Source organism: Pogona vitticeps, chromosome 2 (genome assembly GCF_051106095.1).
Source record: "Pogona vitticeps strain Pit_001003342236 chromosome 2, PviZW2.1, whole genome shotgun sequence".
Lineage (NCBI taxonomy): Eukaryota > Metazoa > Chordata > Lepidosauria > Squamata > Agamidae > Pogona > Pogona vitticeps.
Genome location: NC_135784.1, coordinates 19288078 through 19304463, shown reverse-complemented (window position 1 = coordinate 19304463; position 16386 = coordinate 19288078). Strand labels below are relative to the sequence as shown.

General features: G+C 43.0%; 1 protein-coding gene across 2 annotated transcripts in view; it reads left to right on the top strand.

Annotated features, from left to right (window-relative positions):
* The window catches only part of LOC110070393 (uncharacterized), a 50829-nt gene extending 35889 nt beyond the window's left edge, over positions 1-14940 (top strand). Inside the window, exons 1-3 of one of the 2 annotated variants that reach the window (XM_072988393.2) lie at positions 5312-5973; positions 10125-10251; positions 12807-14940. In XM_072988393.2, coding sequence (XP_072844494.2) covers positions 5971-5973; positions 10125-10251; positions 12807-14620 — 1944 coding nt within the window. In that variant the 5' untranslated portion in view covers positions 5312-5970 and the 3' untranslated portion in view covers positions 14621-14940. Of the gene's footprint in view, positions 1-5311; positions 5974-10124; positions 10252-12806 lie in introns of those variants that run through there. The other variant, XM_078388130.1, reaches the window with a different exon arrangement.
* Positions 14941-16386: the final 1446 nt, after the last annotated feature.

Genomic DNA, 16386 nt, shown 5'->3' with positions numbered 1-16386 from the left:
CTGATTTGCTTCTTTTGATTGGTGTCTGCATTAACTTCATCGCAGCCTTATGTAATTAGAGATATTGAGCCCATTCTCCTTGTGGAATTGCTGCTAACAGAGGTTTCTTAAACTAAGTCTCAAACTCTGATATCACTACTGTGGATCAGCATGATCACTGAGGATCAGCGTGATCCAGACACCTGAGATACAATGAGCGATCGGAACTCCTAGCTGTGTTTTCGACAAAAATCTCCTGATTTAAATAATCTCACAAGTGTGTCAATGTACAGGGAGGTTCAGATGCCCTGAGGCCAAGAGGCGTCGAGATAAGAATAAGGATATGGTTGTAATCAGGTACATTAATTCCTCATCATGTAAATGAAATGACATTAATGGAGTATCATTAAACATATTTTTATTAACAGTATCAACGGGTTGTTGCTTATTTATATTCTTGTTAACTTCAAATGACAACTTTTCAAGTGAAACATCATATAACAGAGGTAAAGACTTATTTTCTTCTTCTAAGATTGATATGTTCTCGAAAACTTTTCTTGGTCGCTGGGGTTCCTCAAGTTGCTGCTCTGGACAGCACATATGGTTCCGCACCATGGGTGTCGGGACCATTCGCCTTCTCGTTCATTTGGAGAGGTTTCTCCTGATTTACAACCTTCATAGGATGTCGTCCCCGAAGGAATACTAATACCATCCATTCTTCTGGATCAAGTCCTTCTATCATTGGTTTTGGTCTTAACTTTTCATCACTTCTCTCTTTCACCCCGACTGCTTCTTCCTTTATAATCCCCCTTCTTATATCTGTTTTCCATATTTTAAATATCTTAGCATCATCAAATTTATTAATTTCCCAGTTCTCACACACTCACTTTCTCCGTTTCTCCCGACTGACCATTTTTTTCCTCTGTCATTAAAAAAAGTTTACCTCCTGCTAAACCTTTCCTCCTGACTCCTCCCCTTTCCCCCTCGCTCCTAACTCCTTTATCCTTTCTTTGATTTCATGCACAGCTGACTCCTGTTCCTTCTCTATACCTTCCACCACTTCTATCTGTTTTCCTGTCTCTTGTCTCTTTATTTCTTTTTCCTCTGTCCCTTCCTTTGGATTCTCCTTTCCGCGCGTTTCTCCTTCCCTCTTAGAGGGAAGCTGTTTTGCCTTCTGCTCACAATGATAGAATCAGTAGAGTGGAATAGAGAGGAATGTTTAATCAAGAGGAAATTGTGGATCATGGTTTGATTTTGAAAGAATCATAGAATCACAGACTTGGAAGAGACCACAGGGGCCATCGAGTCCAACCCCTTGCCTGCAGGAACTCCATCAAAGTATTCCCGACAGATGGCCATCCAGCCTCTGCTTAAAAACCTCCAAAAGAGGAGACTCCACCACACTCCGAGGCAGCCTATTCCACTGCCAACTAGTTCTGACTGTCAATAAGGTCTTCCCGAGATTCAAGTGGAATCTCTTTTCCTGTAGTTTGAAACCATTGCCCTGTGTCCTAGTGTCTGGAGCCGTGGAAAACAAACCTGTCCCTTCCTAGACATGACATCCCTTCAGATATTTAAACATGGCTATTGTGTCCCCTCTTAACCTCTTTTTCTAAGGCTAAACATTCCCAGCTCCCTAAGCCGCTCATAGGACATGGCTTCCAGACCTTTGATCATTTTGATCTCTGTCCTCTGGACAAGTTCTAGGTTGTCAACATCCTTCTTGAACTGAGGTGCCCAGAACTGGACACAGTACTCCAGGTAAGGTCTGACTAAAGCAGAATAGAGTGATACTATCACTTCCCTTGATCTAGACACTATACTCCTATTGATGCAACCAAGAATTGCATTGGCTTTCTTGGCAGCCACATCACACTGCTGGCTCATGTTCAGCTTGTGGTCGACCAAGACTCCTAGATCCCTTTCACAGGTCCTGTTGTCTAGCCAGGTGTCCTCCATCCTATATCGGTGCAGTTCATTTTTTTCTGCCTAGGTGTAGGACCTTACATTTCTCCCTGTTGAAATTCATTTTGTTAATTTTGGCCCAGGACTCTAATCTGTCAAGGTCATTTTGAATTTTAATCCTATCCTCTGGCGAATTAGTAACTGTGACATATCCCAGTAGGTCTGCCTTCCACTCCCCATAGGATGGAACTTTCCCTCCAAACCCATGACAGACAGGTAACATCAGTGCTGTTATGTAACAGTAACCACTCCCAATTTGGTATCATCTGCAAATTTAATCAGCATACTCTATTCCTTCATCCAAGTTATTGATAAAGATGTTGAATAGCACAGGGCCCAGAACAGAACCCTGAGGCATCCCACTAGTTACCTCTCTCTAGGATGAAGGGAAGGCATTGCTGGGCAACTTTTGGGTTCAGTCAGTCAACCAATTACAAATCCACTGAACAGTTGCACTGTCTAGCCCAGATTTTACTAGCTTCCTTGCAAGATTACTATGGGGAACTTTGTCAAAGACCTTACTGAAATCAAGATATGCTGGATCCACAGTGTTCCATTCATCTATTAAGGCTGTAACTCTTATAAAAAAAGATAGCAGATTAATCTGGAATGGCTTGTTTTTGAGAAAACCAGGTTGAATTTTATGGATGACAGCATTGCTTTATAAGTAATAACAAACTGTTTAATGACAGAAGGTTGGTTTTTCCTGAGAGTAAAAATCTGCCTGGACTCTGGAAAGTTATTTAAATTCTTTTACTCCACCTTTCTCCTCGAAAGAACCCATGTTGAAAAAGGTTTTACACAGGTTGAAGGAGCAACTAGACCGGTATTTATCTCTTTTTATGCCATGCTTTTGACTATTCCTTTCAATCCTTATTCTATCAATTATACAATGCTCAGGCTAATTCTGGGTAGATCCGATCATACTTTACAATGTGTGGTATATTTTGTTTGACCAGCCAGGTTTGTGGAGTTTGTGTTTTTGTTTTTTTACATTTTCTCTTGCTTTATTTTGGCTTGCTTTTTCCTTCTGTGGGATGTTAAAATTGCCCATTAGGGGTGTTTTTTGATGTGTCCAGATGATGTCTGTGATGATGGACAGAATGTTTCCTGCTCACAAGTTTAAGGACTACAAGTGCAAAACAGTAAATTTATTTAATTAAATATTTCCCCCTCTCAGTTCAGTGCTCTGTTGTTCAACGGATACAGCACTAATGCAAAGAATTACCCTGCCTTGTCAGTACAGCGTTATTTCATTTGAGTGCCAGCAAAAGGGGTGGGGAGGAGAGTGGCAATAATGGCAGAGAAGATTTCTGTGTCAATGACAATGCAATTTAAGAGTCAAGGTGTAGTATGGAGAATTTTGTGTCAAGCTGGGACAGACTTCAGTGTGATTACATCCGGAAACAAGAAGCCAAGCTAAGATCATGCCACTGGTCCCATCACCTCCTGGCAAAGGGGAAGATATGGAGGCAGTGACAGATTTTACTTTCTTGGGCTCCATGATCATTGCAGATGGTGACAGCAGCCCTGAAATTAAAAGACTGCTTCTTGGGAGGAAAGTGATGACAAACCTTGACAGCATCTTAAAAAGCAGAGACATCACCTTGCTGACAAAGGTCCACATAGTCAAAGCTATGGTTTTTCCAGGAGCCATTATGGAAGTAAGAGCTGGACCATAAAGAAGGCTGATCAACGAAGAACTGATGCTTTTGAATTGTGGTGCTGGAAGAGACTCTTGAAAGTCCCCTGGACTGCAAAGAGAGCAAACCTATCAACTTTGAAGGAAATCAACCTGGAGTGCTCACTGGAAGAACAGACCATGAAGCTGAGGCTTCAGTACTTTGGCCATCTCATGAGAAGAGAAGACTCTCTGGAAAATACCCTGATGTTGGGAAAGTGTGAAGGCAAGAGGAGAAGAGGACGAAACGGTTGGACAGTGTCATCGAAGCTACTAACATGAATTTGACCCAGCTCCGGGAGGCAGTGGAAGACAGGAAGGCCTGGTGTGCTCTGGTCCATGGGTTCACAAAGAGTCGGACATGACTTAATGGCTAAATAACAACAATAAGCAAGCTAAACTTTTTTTTGCATTCTTGAAGCAAATTACTTAAGATAACATTCATCGTTTTCTCCTTTTACACTGTTTTGTAAAAGCTTCTATACATTATATGGTTATTCTCATTTGTTTAAACAGGTTTCCACACCTATGTTGTAGTATTTATTTGTTAATTAACATTATAGGTAAACGTAACTCAAGCGGTAAAATAGAAAGGACTCCATTTTTTCTGTGTTCTTGTGTCTGCTGACATAATATAAGCATTATACTGTATTCTTTAGTGTATGGAGAATTAGTGCAGGGAAATCGCTCCAGAGGGAGACCACAGCAGTGATACAAGGAGATCCGAAGGCCTTAGGAATGGACCCCAACACATGGGAAATCTTGACATCTGAGTGTTCAGTCTGGGAGTCAGGTGGTGCATCACGGCCTCTCCCAATTTGAAGAGACCCTTGTCCAGCAGGCAGAGGCAAGGAGGCAGTCCCGAAGCCAGCAAAATCAGGGAGCTGGACAGGGGACAGGCTGTATTTGTCTTCAGTATGGAAGGGATTGTCACTCTCAAATTGGCCTTCTCAGCCACACTAGATGCTGTTCCAGCTCTTCTATTCAGAGCACATTACCATAGTCTCTTGAGACTGAAGGATGCCTAATCTAAATCTAAAATTTACTTTTTCATAATGAAAACCAGCACAAAAATGAATGTGCTAGTTGTGCCTTATCTTACCAATGATACGGGGTATTGAAAACAAATAGCTGTAAGGTATACAATTTTTCCCAGCTGTAGTTATTTAAAAACGACTTTAACTTCTGAGGCACTTTTTAAAAAGACTTTTCATTTCCACCTCAAATGCCTGAAGAAGCGGGCATTCAAGGTGGGATCAGAATATATATATATATACTGTTATTTTCTTATTTCTCATCTTTTTTTAAAAAAATACACTTGACAATTCCAGAGGTCTAGCTTTGGAAGGGGTAAGAACTGATGTCGACTTGAATTGGGAGCCAAAAGGTTGAAGGAGGTGGCAGGAGCAGCAGCATACTGAGAAAAAGTGGAATTTTAAAGCATATTTTAATCCCGATCCCACCGTGGAGTTTGTGTTTGAGCTGCCAGGAGCCTGGCCTGGCTTCAGTCTCAAGTTAGGAAAGGGAAAAGAAGGTTTATACTTTGTTTTCCCCTCAAAAGCGGGCACCTGTGTCCTCTCACACCATCTCTAGACAGGAAAGCCGGGGAGCAAAAAGAAAGTTCTGGTGAGAACTTTTACAGTAAAAGTCTTTTGAAATTCTTGGAAATATTTGCAGGGAAGCCCTGCATGGATGGGGCGATGTCTAGGGCTGGATTCCTATTGATGGGATTCCTGGCCCTATAGTGGGGGATTGGATCTCATTAAGCAAAATTAGGAACAGAAAGGTGTTGAGGCACGATTAGCCTTCCGTTGGGGGCCAGTCGTGAAGCCTGCCCCACCTCCAGTGTCGAAATAGGGGCATTTATTTAATATATTCGTTTAAAGTGTAAGGGGAAAAGAGGGGGGGAGGATTGTTGTCTGTACAGTATCTCAAGCAGCAGGAAGTCTTGGGCCACCCCAGCCCTCTTGAACGAGCGATTTCTGGGCCAGGGAGCTCTTGAGCCCAAGAGGAAGCCACAGATTTCGACACGTGAGAAGCCGATACGTTTGCGGGGCAAAGAATATTTCCCTGCCCCTCTTTCGGAAAACTCGGAAAATCCACCTGGCAACTAAGGGTTAACAACCGCACAGAGATGGGATTCCTAGAAGGAAAGGAGATCCTGGAAGCAGGAGGCGTGTGAGTTCCCACAGGAAAGGCCCCTTCCAAAAAAAGTCCCTTCCTGTCCCTCCTTTTTCTTCCTCCGGAAGGAAAGCAGAGCTTGGGCTGCTGGAAAAGGTGTCCGGGATCCGCTTCTCTCTTTCTTGAGAGCCGCCGCCTCCTTCCCTCCATCGCAACTGGGAGGGATGGTGAGTCTGTCCCAGTAGGGCTGCCTGGGAGGGTGAGGGGGGGGGAACTGGGGGGGGGAAGGAGGGAAGGCCCCCCCAACTCCAGCCGAGGGAAGGGAAGCCCCCCCAAGTCCGGGTAGGAGAGGCAGCCGGAGGGGAGCCCCCAAGGGCTGTTTGTGGCCCAAGCTTTTCTGCTGCCTGATCTCCAGCCCTTTATATGCCTTCGGCCCACCAACAGCCAAACTTGCAAATTCCAGGCCTTGCAATGGAAAAGGGTTCCCTGTTGGGTCCCTTGGAGGGCTGGGGGGTTTCCTTTGGGGGCTGCAGGGCAAACTGAGAGCGGATATCTTAGTCGTGTCCGACTCTTCGTGACCCCATGGATCAGAGCACGCCAGGCCCTCCTGTCTTCCACTGCCTCCCGGAGTTGGGTCAGATTAATGTTGGTCGCTTCGGTGACACTGTCCAGCCATGTCGTCCTCTGTCGTCCCCTTCTCCTCTTGCCTTCACACTTTCCCAACATCAGGGTCTTTTCCAAGGACTCTTTTCTTCTCATGAGATGGCCAAAGTATTGGAGCCTCAGCTTCAGGATCTGTCCTTCCAGTGAGCACTCAGGGTTGATTTTCTTCAAAATGGATACGTTTCTTCTCTTTGCAGTCCAGGGGACTCTCAAGAGTCTCCTCCAGTACCACAATTCACAAGCATCAATTCTTCAGCGGTCAGCTTTCTTTATGGTCCATCTCTCGCTTCCATACATCACTACAGGAATAACCATAGCTTTCACTATTCGGACTTTTGTTGGCAAGGTGATGTCTCTGCTTTTTAAGATGCTGTCAAGGTTTGTCATCACTTTCCTCCCAAGAAGCAGGTGTCTTTTAATTTCGTGGCTGCTGTCCCCATCTGCAGTGATTATGGAGCCCAAGAAGGTAAAATCTGTCACTGCCTCCATATCTTCCTCTTCAATTTCCCAGGAGGTGATGGGGCCAGTGGCCATGATGTTAGTTTTATTGATGTTGAGTTTCAGACCATTTTTTGCACTCTCCACTTTCACCCTCATTACAAGGTTCTTTAATTCCTTCTCACGTTCTGCCATCAGAGTGGTATCATCTGCATATCAGAGGTTGTTGATATTTCTTCCGGCAATCTTAATTCCGGTTTGGGATTCCTCCAGTCCAGCCTTCCGCATGATGTATTCTGCATATAAGTTAAATAAGCCGGGGGACAATATACAGCCTTGTCGTACCCCTTTCCCAATTTTGAACCAAACAGTTGTTCCATATCCAGTTCTAACTGTTGCTTCCTATCCCACATATAGGTTTCTCAGGAGATAGATAAGGTGGTCAGGCACTCCCATTTCTTTAAGGACTTGCCATAGTTTGCTGTGGTCCACACAGTCAAAGGCTTTTGCATAGTCAATGAAGCAGAAGTAGATATTTTTCTGGAACTCTCTGGCTTTCTCCATAATCCAGCGCAAGTTAGCAATTTGGTCTTGAGTTCCTCTGCCTCTTCGGAATCCAGCTTGTATTTCTGGAAGTTCTCGGTCCACATACTGCTGAAGCCTACCTTGGAGGATTTTGAGCATAACCTTGCTAGTGTGTGAAATGAGTGCAATTGTACGGTAGTTGGAGAATTCTTTTGCACTGCCCTTCTCTGGTATTGGGATGTAGACTGATCTTTTCCAGTCCTCTGGCCACTGCTGAGTTTTCCAAATTTGATGCCATATTGAATGTAGCACCTTAACAGCATCATCTTTTAAGATTTTAAATAGTTCAACTGGAATGCCATCACCTCCACTGGCCTTGTTGTTAGCCAGGCTTTCTAAGGCCCACTTGACTTCACTCTCCAGGATATCTGGCTCAAGGTCAGCAACTACATTGTCTGGGTTGTCCGGGATATCCAAATCTTTCTGATATAATTCCTCTGTGTAGTCTTGCCAGCTCTTAACAGTTCTGTAAACCCAAGAAAGAAAAGTTCAGGACGCTGAAGAGGGAAGGTCGGCCAACATCAATGCTACATGTATTTTTTTTATTTATGTCACCCTCCCTTTCTTCTTAAAAAGGGGACTCAAGGTAGCTTACTTCATTAGAGGACAATAATCAAAGCTAAAAACATTACAAATATTACCGTATTTTTCGCACCATAAGACGCACTTTTTTCCCCACAAAACAGGGGGGTTGAAAGTCTGTGCATCTTATGGAGCGAAGAAAACAGATTATATTTTCCTGTTTTCTTCTTCTAAAAAATTGGTGCGTCTTATGGAAAGGTGCGTCTTATGGAGCGAAAAATATGGGTATACAGAATCTAACATATACTGCAGTGAAAAAGATAAAGAAAAGCAGCACCAAAACCACATTCAAGGAACAACAATTCATTTAAAAACCCATCTCAGGCAACCAGTCACTAAGGGAAAACCTGCCCAAAGAGAAAGCCTTTGCCTTCTTGCAGAAGGGCAGCAAAAATGGGGCCAGCCTGGCCTCCAGTGGGAGGGAGTTCCAAAGTCTGGGAGCAGCGCCAGAGAAGGCCTTCTCCTGTGTTCCCACCAAATGTCCCCAGTGAAGGTGCCGAGGTGGAGAGCAATGCCCCTCCTGGTGATCTGAGCAGGCTCATAAAGGGAGATACAGTCCTTGAGATACCTTACACTCAACTTATTGAGGACTTTATGGGTTAGGACCAGCACTCTGAATTGTGAGCTGTACCATCACTTTATCATCTGCTAAGTTATGATGGCATTACGCTCCACTTTAGAACTGACCCCATGAAAAGCAGAAGAGAAGAATTTATTATGTTTCCTTGTATTTTGTGAAGTCCAGGCATAGTTAGCCAAGATTGGAAAGAAGGAAAAATCATGAGACCTCCAGAACTGGGATGTTGTCCTGTGTAGAGGTTTTTCCTGTTTTTGTAAGATAGCTCCAAACTGGGTTAGTTAGGAATAGAACCTCCATCTCCTGTGGCACTGTACCTCACAAAAGCAGGGAATAGTGTTCTTAGTTGTTTGTTTCAAGAAACTGAATGTGGAAGAAATACTATTGAACATAAAATATAAGGACCAGGTTTACAGGAATGTGTAAGTTTCATGAAGGTTAATTGATACTTAGGCTTTTCAGAACGAAATGATGGCTAAATAAAGATTTCTCCCACTGAGAGAAATGCTTAATGAACACTGCTGAATAAATAGCTTAGTGGTTTGGGCATCTGGCTGCAGAGCCTGAAGATGGGAGTTCGATTCCCCCCACTGGGCCTCCCTAACAGAAACTGGACTAGGGTTCCCTCCAGTTCTGCAGTTTCAAGGTTATTATTATTACTTAATTTTAAGGTAGCAAAATATAAAAGAAACTCAGAGAGAAGACTTAGATTTTGGGAATTGAGTTGAATGGTTAGACAAAGGTCAGTTGGGGGAAGATGCTTTGTGTTCCGATTCTGTGGCTGCGAGATGTAGGAAGAACCTGATGTATCTGTCTCCCATGTCACCCTTGGGATTCTCCTGCCTTTCTTTTGGAAATGAGATTTGTCTGGTTGTTGTTGTATTCCTTTTGCCCATGCTAACATGGGAGTGGCCGGCTGCTTTAACTCATTGGGATCGCACTCACTTTGTGAGCAGAGGCTTGACTGCTGTACGGAAATTTAACCACTATGCGCCGGAGCTCATTATGGACCGCTGAGAACCCCCTGCTGTCTTTTTCCTTTTTTCCCTCTTTCTGGAGGGAGCAGGAAGCTAAGATGGCTATGGGCCTTGGTAAAGGTAAAGGTTCCCCTTGACTTTTAGTCCAGTCGTGTCCGACTCTAGGGCGCGGTGCTCATCCCTGTTTCCAAGCCATAGAGCCAACGTTTGTCCGAAGACAGTTTCCGTGGTCACGTGGCCAGCGCGACTAGACACGGAACACTGTTACCTTCCCACCGAGGTGGTACCTTTTTATCTACTCGCATTTTTACATGCTTTCAAACTGCTAGGTTGGCAGGAGCTGGGACAAGCGACGGGAGCTCACTCCGTCGCGTGGATTCGATCTTATGACTGCTGGTCTTCTGACCTTTTAGCACAGAGGCCTTGGTAAACTTGTCCTCAAATGGAAAGAAGAACCAGTTTACCACTTCTTTTATATCATCATCATCATCATTACTATTATTATTACTATTATTATTATTGAAAGCTTAAAAGCCCTGCTTTCTTTTTCATTAAGGGTCCAGTGACCTTTGAGGAGGTGGCCGTGTCCTTCACCCAGGAGGAATGGACACTGCTGGATCCTGGCCAGAAGGCCCTCCACCAGGAAGTCATGGAGGAGAACTGGAGAATAATATCCTCTCTCGGTAAGACCCCCTCATTTCTCTGACTGATTCTTATCCCTGTTGAGTAAGAAAAACCCTGTCTGTTTCTCTGGGTGGTAGATAGTTCCTAGAGAAATAGGAATTGCAGCAGAACTATATCTTTATTGAAAGTAACCAAGACAAGGCAGGAGTGTGCAAGTTCTAAAATTATCTGGATTTTTACATTAGTTCTTGAGCATTTTAGCATTACTCACCCTTCCTTCATTGGCCTGGACATTCCTATGGTTTTGGTTTTAATGTTAACTGAATGGTAACTGAACACTTAAGAAATCTTCATCCAGTGTACATTGGAAAAGAGTAGACTTCTGAGATCACTGATGGTGAAGGAAATAAGTTAAGCCTTCTTTTTAAATGTTCCAAATTCTGAATCTCGAAGTTTTGGTTGCTGAAAAGCTAAGTTTGAGGCAGCCGTGTGATATAGTGGCAAAAAGGGTTGGTGTGATTCTAAACTGTACCCCCAGAAATATTATGTCGAGATCATATGAAATTAGCACTGTGTTGTGCTTTGGTTATGAGGAAAGGCTATAGTGTTTGGGGCTCTTTGGTCAAGAGAAGAGGCATCAGGGGGGGGACGGACATGATTGAGACCTATAAAATTATGCAGGTGATGGATAAAGTGGATAGAGGAAAGCTCTCTTCCCTTTCACAGCATGTTGTTAGTCTGTGGAACTCCTTGCCACCGGATGTGGTGATGGCATCTGGCCTAGAGGCCTTTAAAAGGGGATTGGACGGATTTCTAAAGAAAAAGCCAATTGCAGATTATGAGCCATGACGGGGATGTACAATCTCCAGGCGTAAAAGGAAGATACCTCCAAATGCCAGATGCAGGGGAGGGGGATCGGGAGACAGTTATATCTCATTGTCTTGTGTGCTCCCAGAGGCATCTGGTGGGGGTCCCTGTGAGATCCAGGAAGCTGGACTAGAGGGGCCCTTGGCCTGATCCAGCAGGGCTCTTCTTAGGTTCTTGTTCATATGGTTTGTGTCCTCCTGGAATGCTGTATACTGTCCTAGACATCACATTAAGAAAGAGAATGAGAAGCTGGTTTCCAGTTCCAAAGCCTGAGAAGATTTGTCCGTTGGAGAACTGAGAATCTGGGAAGTATTGTGAAGAAGTCAAAATATTTGATAACAAAATCTGGTGATTTACCAGCCAATGTAATGGACATAAACTAGTCTAAAATCTGTTCTGGTGGCTGACTAAAGAAAGACTTTCTCTTGTTTACATATTGTAATGTTTGTGACAGAGATTGGAACAAGTGAGTTAAATTAACACAGTTCCTTTCACCAAACTGGAAGTCCTTCTGAAAAAAGGTGTTAATCTTTTCTGCTGCTACATCCCAATCTTGACTCACATTTAGCTTTTAGTCCACTGAGACCCAGAGTTTAAAATATTAAAAAAAAAACAAATACTCATTGTGTTTCCTTAATGATCAGTAAGCTCAGTTGAGAGAGAGCAGAGATAGATGTAGGTGATCTGGCAGAAAAATGTAATTGCTCAAGCTGTTAGCTCCTGTGCTTTAGGTTTGTCTTCACCTTCTTGGCAGTTTCTAAACATGCTGGACTATAAATCACACAGTTCCAAGCCAGCAAACAGAAAATGGTGTTTCTTCAAGTTTGGAAAATGCCACGATAGGGATTTATATTTAAAGGAGCAAATGAGAAAACAGGCCCGTTGCCATAAATGTCACTGCTGGGAATGCTCTGATCTGTGCTCTGCCAGTTAATTTTAGAGCAGTCTAAGTCAACAAAGTCAACAGCCCTCCTGGTCTTCCCTGTTCTGACTGGTTGCTGTGTTTCGCCCTCTGTGACATGGCCAAATTTGTTCCTAAGATGGTCACACGTAAAAGAGTTGCAAAACCATCTTGGTACATGTTGAACAAACATAAAGCCAGGGCAAGGTAAGAGCAGTAAGATTTAAAGTACCGTTCCTAAAACAACACATAATATAAAACAGGCCATCACCTGACCATGTAAAGAATGTAATGTAGGTACCAGGTGCTCATGTAGGAAAGCATACAGATTCTCTTAGATTTCTTTATTTTATATTATTTGTTTTATTTATAGGCCACCTTTCTCCTGATAAAAGGTGGCTCACAATAGTAAAAAGAATAGAATTAGAAATGTAATAAGTTAAACATTTAAAAAATCAAACTATATACAGTTGAATAAATAAGAGGAAGTAAATATTAAAAACTATCTTAACTTTAAAAAGGCATTCAGGGATTCAATCATGATTGTTAAAAGCCTGCCTAAAAAGATGGGTCTTTAGATGTCAGCAGAAGTGGGGGGGAAAGAAGGGGACCGAGGAAGAATATTCCATCATCTGGGAGCTGCCACAGAGAAGGCCCTCTTTTGTGTTTTTGAATTGGGGGGGGGGAGGACTAAATGTTGTGCAACATAAAAGGCTAGCAAATTGCTTTCCAAGTAAACTTTCATGCATCAAAATCTTCACCTTGAGAAAACCTTCCTATATATTTTTGTAGATCTATTTGTGTCTTCAATTGAGTCATGACTGCATTTGTCCTTCTTCTCTGCAGATCGCTTGATTCGGAAAAATTTATGTCTCAAATGTGGAAAGAGTTTTACACACAAGTTAGAGCTAGCCAAACACCAGAGAACCCACGCTGAAGAAGAAAGCCATATCCGAGACAAGTCCTACGAATGCATTGTGTGTGGAAGACATTTTGCCATGAAGATAGCATTGATGCTTCACAAAAGGGTCCACGCTGGAAAGAAGCAGTCTGTAGGCAACGTGTCTGGGAAACATTTAGATAGCGACTTACACTTTTTGAGCCGTCCAAGAGTCGACACAAGAGAGAAACTGTACAAATGTCAGGAGTGTGGGAAGTGTTTTGCTAAGAATTCAAACCTTGTGTGCCATCAAAGAGTCCACACAGGAGAAAAACCATACATATGCCAGAAATGTGGGAAGCGTTTTGCTCAGAGTTCACCTCTTGTGATTCATCAGAGAATCCACACAGGAGAGAAACCGTACAAATGCCGGGAATGTGGGAAATGTTTTGCTCAGAATTCAAGCCTTGTGAACCATAGGAGGGTCCACACAGGAGAGAAACCGTACAAATGCAATGAGTGTGGGAAATGTTTTGCTCAGATTTCACAGTTTGTGATTCATAAGAGAATTCACACAGGAGAGAAACCGTACAAATGCAATGAATGTGGGAAATGTTTTGTTCAAAATTCACAGTTTGTGAGTCATAAGAGAATACACACCGGAGAGAAACCCTACAAATGCCTGGAGTGTGGGAAATGTTTCGCTCAGAATTCACAGTTTGTGAGTCATAAGAGAATCCACACAGGAGAGAAACCATACAAATGTCAGGAGTGTGGGAAGTGTTTTGCAGTGAATTCAACCCTTCTGAATCATAAGATTGTTCACACTGGAGAGACACCATACAAATGTCAGGAGTGTGGGAAATGTTTTACTAAGAATTCAACTCTTGTGAATCATAACAGAATCCACACAGGAGAGAAACCATACAAATGTCAAGAGTGTGGGAAATATTTTGCCCACTATTCACAATTTTTGAATCATAAGAGAGTCCATACAGGAGAGAAACCATATAAATGCCAAGAGTGTGAGAAATGTTTTGCTCTCAGTTCACTTCTTGTAAAGCATAAGAGAATCCACACAGGAGAGAAACCATACAAATGCCCAGAGTGTGGGAAATGTTTTACACAGAATTCACAGTTAGTGAACCATAACAGAATCCACACAGGAGAGAAACCATATAAATGCCAAGAGTGTGCGAAATGTTTTTCTCGAAATTCAACCCTTGTGATCCATAAGAGAGTCCACACAAGAGAGAAACCGTATAAATGCCAGGAATGTGAGAAATGTTTTGCTACGAGTTCACAGCTTTTTAAGCATAAGAGAGTCCACACAGGAGAGAGGCCATATAATTGCCACAAGTGTGGGAAATGTTTTGTTGAGAATTCAAACCTTGTGAATCATGAGAGAGTTCACACAGGAGAGAGACCGTACAAGTGCCAGGAGTGTGGGAAGTGTTTTTCTCAGTATTCGACCCTTGTGAACCATAAGAGAGTCCACACAGGAGAGAAACCGTACAAATGCCTTGAGTGTGGGAAATGTTTTGCTAGAAATTCAGATCTTGAGAGTCATAAGAGAGTCCATACAGGAGAGAAACCATACAAGTGCCAGGAGTGTGGGAAATGTTTTGCTCACATTTCAAACCTTGTGAGTCATAAGAGAATTCACACAGGAGAGAAATTGTACAAATGCCAGGAATGTGGGAAATGTTTTGGTCAGAATTCACACCTTACAAGACATAAAAGAATCAGTGCAGGAAAGAAACTGGTCAAATCCCAGTAACATGAACTTTTTTTTTTTTACTATGGTCCAGATTCTCCTGTTATACATCAGTTCATGCAGTTAGATACAAAGCAAGGAATACAAGCATGAACATGTTAATTAGCTTTTTTGCTGCTGTATTTCTTGGCATGGCATTGATACTAGAGTTTCACAACAGTTGGGTTCTGGGTAGCATGTTCTGTTCGGCCTAGTCAGTTGGAAACTATGTTAGTATCGATATGCATGGTGAAGGCATAGCCATCTTGGAAGCTGGCGGAATCTGTTGTGCCAATTTTAGTTGGCCTAATAAAATCTACCTTTAGTCAAAATATATATATTTTTTAAGTGAAATACTAGAATTGGCACTGGTCTTCTGTGAAAAGGGCCAGCCTGTTTAGCCTTGGGCAAGCTGCACAGTCCCAGGGCACCCTTGGAAGAAGGGTATAGTGAGCTGTGTCTGAGTATTCACTACCCATAAAACCCTGCAAATGGCTGATCTACATCAGAACTGACTTGAGGGCATGATATCATCATTTAAAAAGGAAATTGCTGCTTGTGGAGTCTAGGGGGGGGGGAGTGGCAATTTTTTCTTTTCTGAGGAAGAAACACCTGGGAGTTGTGGAAGGGACTGATAGGGACAGGGGCGTCACGAAAACCACAGGAAGGTACACACTTACCATGTAGAAGCTCCCACCGCACTCCTAAACCAGGTGTTCAATGCAGAGGATGCAGCAGCATTTGCAACATTACACAAACAAATCTCAACACACTGCGGAATGACTGAGGTTAATAACTAAACACTGTATCTCACGAAGAGCGGTGACTCTGCAGGAGGCCCTAGGGTGAGGGACGTTCCACCACGAGTAATACCTTTATGAGCTCACTAGAAAGTAGTATGCAAAGCAAGCTTTTGAGAATTGAAACCATTCTGTTTTAGCTGTGCTTTGGAACTCCTGCAGAATTCCTGCTTCATTATGTATTGCACTAGAACCAAAGGATTTGAGAGCTCTCGTGGTTTAAATTTTTTTTAGTATTCTAAGAAAGCATTACCCAAGGCGCAGCTTTGTTTCTCTGGACAAATCCCATAGCTACTTTTTCCCGTCTAGGCAGGAGAGTGTCTGTTCCCCTGCTGACCCTTTTGACTGGAGATGCTCTTATTTATCTGGGACCTTCTGCATTAGAAAATATGCATTCTGCCGTTCAGGACTAGTCTACAGATTTTAGCTGTGAACTCTTTGGGGCAGGGACCTATGTCAGATCCTCTAGAGCAGTGGTCCTCAACCTTGGGCCTCCAGATGTTCCTGGACCACCTCCCAGAAATCCTGGCCAGCAGAAGTTGTGGTGAAGGCTTCTGGGAGTTGTAGTCCAAGAACATCTGGAGGCCCAAGGTTGGGGACCACTGCTTTAGAGGATGCCTGGCTGCCCTATGAGTCCTATGGACCTCCTAGGCAAAGATCAGAAGCCTATGGTTTGCCATAGTTCATATCCTAGTGAAGGGTTAATCCAAAAATGAAAACACATTTGACTAACATTTCACAATTCATCTGGGTATGTAAGTGTAAGTCTTTGTTGCAGTAATTTGAGTCAATTCCTAAGTTTGACCATACCTACAAGTTTTATTTCTGCATAGCTACTAGGTTCCATGATACAAAATAGCAGGTTCAAAATACAGTGGTGCCTCGCATAGCGATGTTAATTCGTTCCAAAAAAAACATCGCTATGTGAAATCATCGCTATGCGAAACACCATTTTCCATAGGAATGCATTGGAAACCGGTTAATCCGTTC